The 3449-nt window shown below is 41.9% G+C and overlaps 1 protein-coding gene across 1 annotated transcript; it reads left to right on the forward strand.

Moving 5' to 3' along the window:
• Window positions 1-1333: 1333 nt before the first annotated feature.
• On the forward strand, window positions 1334-3233 carry LOC115730171 (transcription termination factor MTERF8, chloroplastic-like; the record flags this gene model as incomplete). The annotated part of the gene is made up of 2 exons (XM_048281831.1): window positions 1334-1376; window positions 1470-3233. Coding segments are annotated over 2 exons (1326 nt in total), but the record flags the coding sequence as incomplete, so codon positions are not given.
• Between the last annotated feature and the right edge of the window lie 216 nt (window positions 3234-3449).

A 3449-nucleotide genomic window follows, 5' to 3' on the forward strand; every position in this document is an offset into this window, starting at 1 on the left:
TGCGCACGAACAGAAAGGAATTTTCTGGTTTCCTTCACGTAAGAACAACGACTTCCTCCGCCGCTCATTCCATCGCCGATTCTCCTCCGACAATCCACCATAAACCAAAATTAATAGTGGGTTTTAAATATCACGTCGGCGCGACCACATAGATCCAAGAATCAACGAAAACAGTGAAGAAAATTTTTTTTCGGAATCGAGGGAAAAGCGCTCGGACGCGGAACCCTAATCCACAAAATTCCTCGCAAAAATTCGTCTCTGGCGAACAACCAAATGCCGACAACCATTGGGGCTTTAAGTCCCCTTGGCAGTGCGACCCTAGTTGCCGAAACCCAAGCTGTGGTTCGCTGAAATTTGACTAGAATTGGCGAAGAACTCCATGGCCAGAAAACACTAATTTGCAAGTCTCCATAACCCACGAAAATTGCACCCATAATTCAACCATAAACAAATGGTAAACATTATATCAATGGGCTATGAATAGTACCGACGAAAAACTACATACAGGTGATTCTTTCACGCTAAAAACGATTACGAACATTCACAACGATCGGGAAACAAAAATCATGGCTCTGATACCAATGAAAGGAACGGATCCCATAAACATACACAATGGATTACACGAAATTAATAAGCCCTAGATCATCTTGAATCACCGATCGGAGAAATACATCACGGAACGGACGTACCTCGTTTTTCACGCATTAAATGTACACAATGCAGTGAGAGAATCCGTCGCCCCTTTTGACATTCCGGAGAGAAGAAGGGAGAGAAATTGTCGTCGTCTCTGTTCTTTCTTGTTCCTTGTTTTTTTTAAAGCTGACAGAGATGGGGGACATATGTATCGACGTAAAGACGTCGTTTCAATGATGCCTTTTCAACTGTTGACGTGGGGTGTGGTTGCCTACATGGGCGGACCACCGTAAACCCCATGGACCCCAACATGAATAAATCCACTGATTCGTTCTTTGGGGTATAAATAAATGTTGAGATTGGAAAAATTTCACCTTTTTCATCTGCAATGATTTCTCATGTGTTTTCGATTCACGAACAGTCTAAAATCACGATATAATAATATGCTGAAATATACTCGCACAGTCTAAAATCTCTAAAGATCAAGAGCCACATCAACATGTTGTTCATGTCCTCATCGCCACTCACCACAAAGTTGTTTCCTCAAAATCAATCGAACTAAAGAGCCGATTGTCTTTCTTCCCCTGTTGCAATCAAACAAAGGAGACCCTTTATTTGGCTCCAAAGCAACATCTAATGAACGAAAGAGAGAGCAAAACTAAAAAGCAAAGAAAAGGAGAAGGTGAGAGATCATTAACAATGCCGCTGTGTCAACCCATCACCTAATATCGAGTTCGAACTGGGTGAGTGACTCTCAGAGACAAGTTATCAAACAGTTCACGTCCTTGAACGCAAAATATCTCATGGAACTCCTTGTTAAAGTCTTGCCTTTTCAGGGGCGTTCTATGTGTTCTTTCAAGAACTTGGGCTCAACGAGAAAGAGACGGAATCTCTCGTGACCATGGACCCGGATTTGAGGCTGAAATCTATCCGATCGTTGCGGGCTTGTGCCGCCTCTATGAAGTCTGTGGGAATCAGTGACCTTGAGCTCTGCCATTTGGTTGCGAAATGCACTTCTGTGTTGGCAGCAGATGAAATTGATTCCTTTATACTCTTCGTGCGCGACCATTTAGATGGAAAGGTTGACCCGGCACAGCTCAAGCGTCCGTTCTTTATGTCAACAGAGCCGCGGTTCTTAATAGAATTCGAGGAAAAGATTAATTTGCTGATTGACGGTGGGATTCCTAGAGAAAAGATCGTTCATGTTCTCAACAATGTGAATTTGACGAAGGCTTTGTGTTTTAAGCCGTTTGAAGCAATTGAAAGGCTCGTTCATTTCTTGAGCCGCTATGGTGGGGTTGAGTTGATTGTGAGGCATCCCCCCATTCTTAACTTTGATATGGATGGCCAGTTGATTCCGAGAGTGGAGTTTCTCCTAGAACTTAGCGGAGGAGATGAGGACGCCACCGGGGCAGTGTTGCGCAAACTGCCTACCTTTTTGAAATACCGCGTGGAACACGTGGAAAGCCATGTAGAGTTGTTGAGGTCGTTTGCGGGATTAGATGATCAAGAAATATTCAGGATCATTCTCGTGTTTCCTAACATTGTTAGCGCAAGCAGGGAGAGGAAATTGCGTCCCAGAATTCGTTTTCTCAAAGAATGTGGACTGGACTCTTGTGAGATTTTCAAGTTCTTGACAAAAGCCCCTTTGTTTTTGGGTCTATCTTTTGAGGGGAACATTGTTTATAAGCTTGGTTTTTTGGTGAAAATTGGTCACAAGTACAGAACCAAGGAATTCGCAGTTGCAATAGGCGCTGTGACTAGGACAAGTTGTGAGAATATGCAGAAGGTGATTGAGCTCTTCTTGAGTTACGAGTTTTCCTTTGAAGACGTGCTTCTCATGAGTAAGAAGCATCCTCAGATACTTCAATATAATCCTGATTCTCTGGAGGAGAAAGTGGAATATTTGGTAGGGGAGATGGGACGCGACCTTGAGGAGCTATTGGATTTCCCTGCATTCCTGGGTTATAAACTGGATAGTAGAATTAAGCATAGATATGAGGTGAAGAAGAAGATTATAGGTGAAGGAATGTCGATCAACAAGCTGCTGAGTGTTTCGTCTGAGAGATTTGGAAAGAAGAAGCTCAAAGAGCTGGTGCACGAAGCCCAAAAATTATAGGATTGCTAAATTTCATCCGCAGAAGTTCATGGCCAAATTGATGGAAATTGTGCTGAGTTTCTCAAAGCTTTATGAATTCAAGGTTTTTGCTTTTTCAATCAGGTGAAATTCTAGCTGTGACTTCCTTAGGTGAAGATAGAAAGTCATTTTTTTTTCCTTCATCCCTAAACTTGCAAAGCCATTATGGAGTTTGAAGAAAATGGTTGGCCCATACCCAGTTGAATGAAATGACTGAGTATGCTCCATTTTAAGGTCAAAACAACAAGAAAAGTAGCTGATCTTTGTATTTGTGCAACAGTCAATTACAAAGGAAATCCACCTTGAGTAGATAGCAATGTTCCTTTGGTTGCTTTCACATGTTTCTGTTTTTAGTCCTGAAATCTTGAAAGACGTGTGGTGACACCGAAAAATAATCTTGCCAATGTGCATGAGGCATCAAGACATGGTTGCCTTTGTCTTGCAATTCAGGATAGATTTCCTACTTATTGGACAAGGACGGCCAGAATCAGTGATTTAACATGATCGAAAGGCATCTACGATCCAGAGTCATTTCACCAATACAAACTACAATATATAATTATCTAATATCATTTCTCTCCGTTTCGTTCTTTGATTAAATTACATCGTTTTATAAGTGTTATGACTGTGAGTTCAGGATTACCTCGGAGGACACGTTCATCATCAACAAAACCAAGGA

Source organism: Rhodamnia argentea, chromosome 7 (genome assembly GCF_020921035.1).
Source record: "Rhodamnia argentea isolate NSW1041297 chromosome 7, ASM2092103v1, whole genome shotgun sequence".
Taxonomy (NCBI): Eukaryota; Viridiplantae; Streptophyta; class Magnoliopsida; order Myrtales; family Myrtaceae; genus Rhodamnia; species Rhodamnia argentea.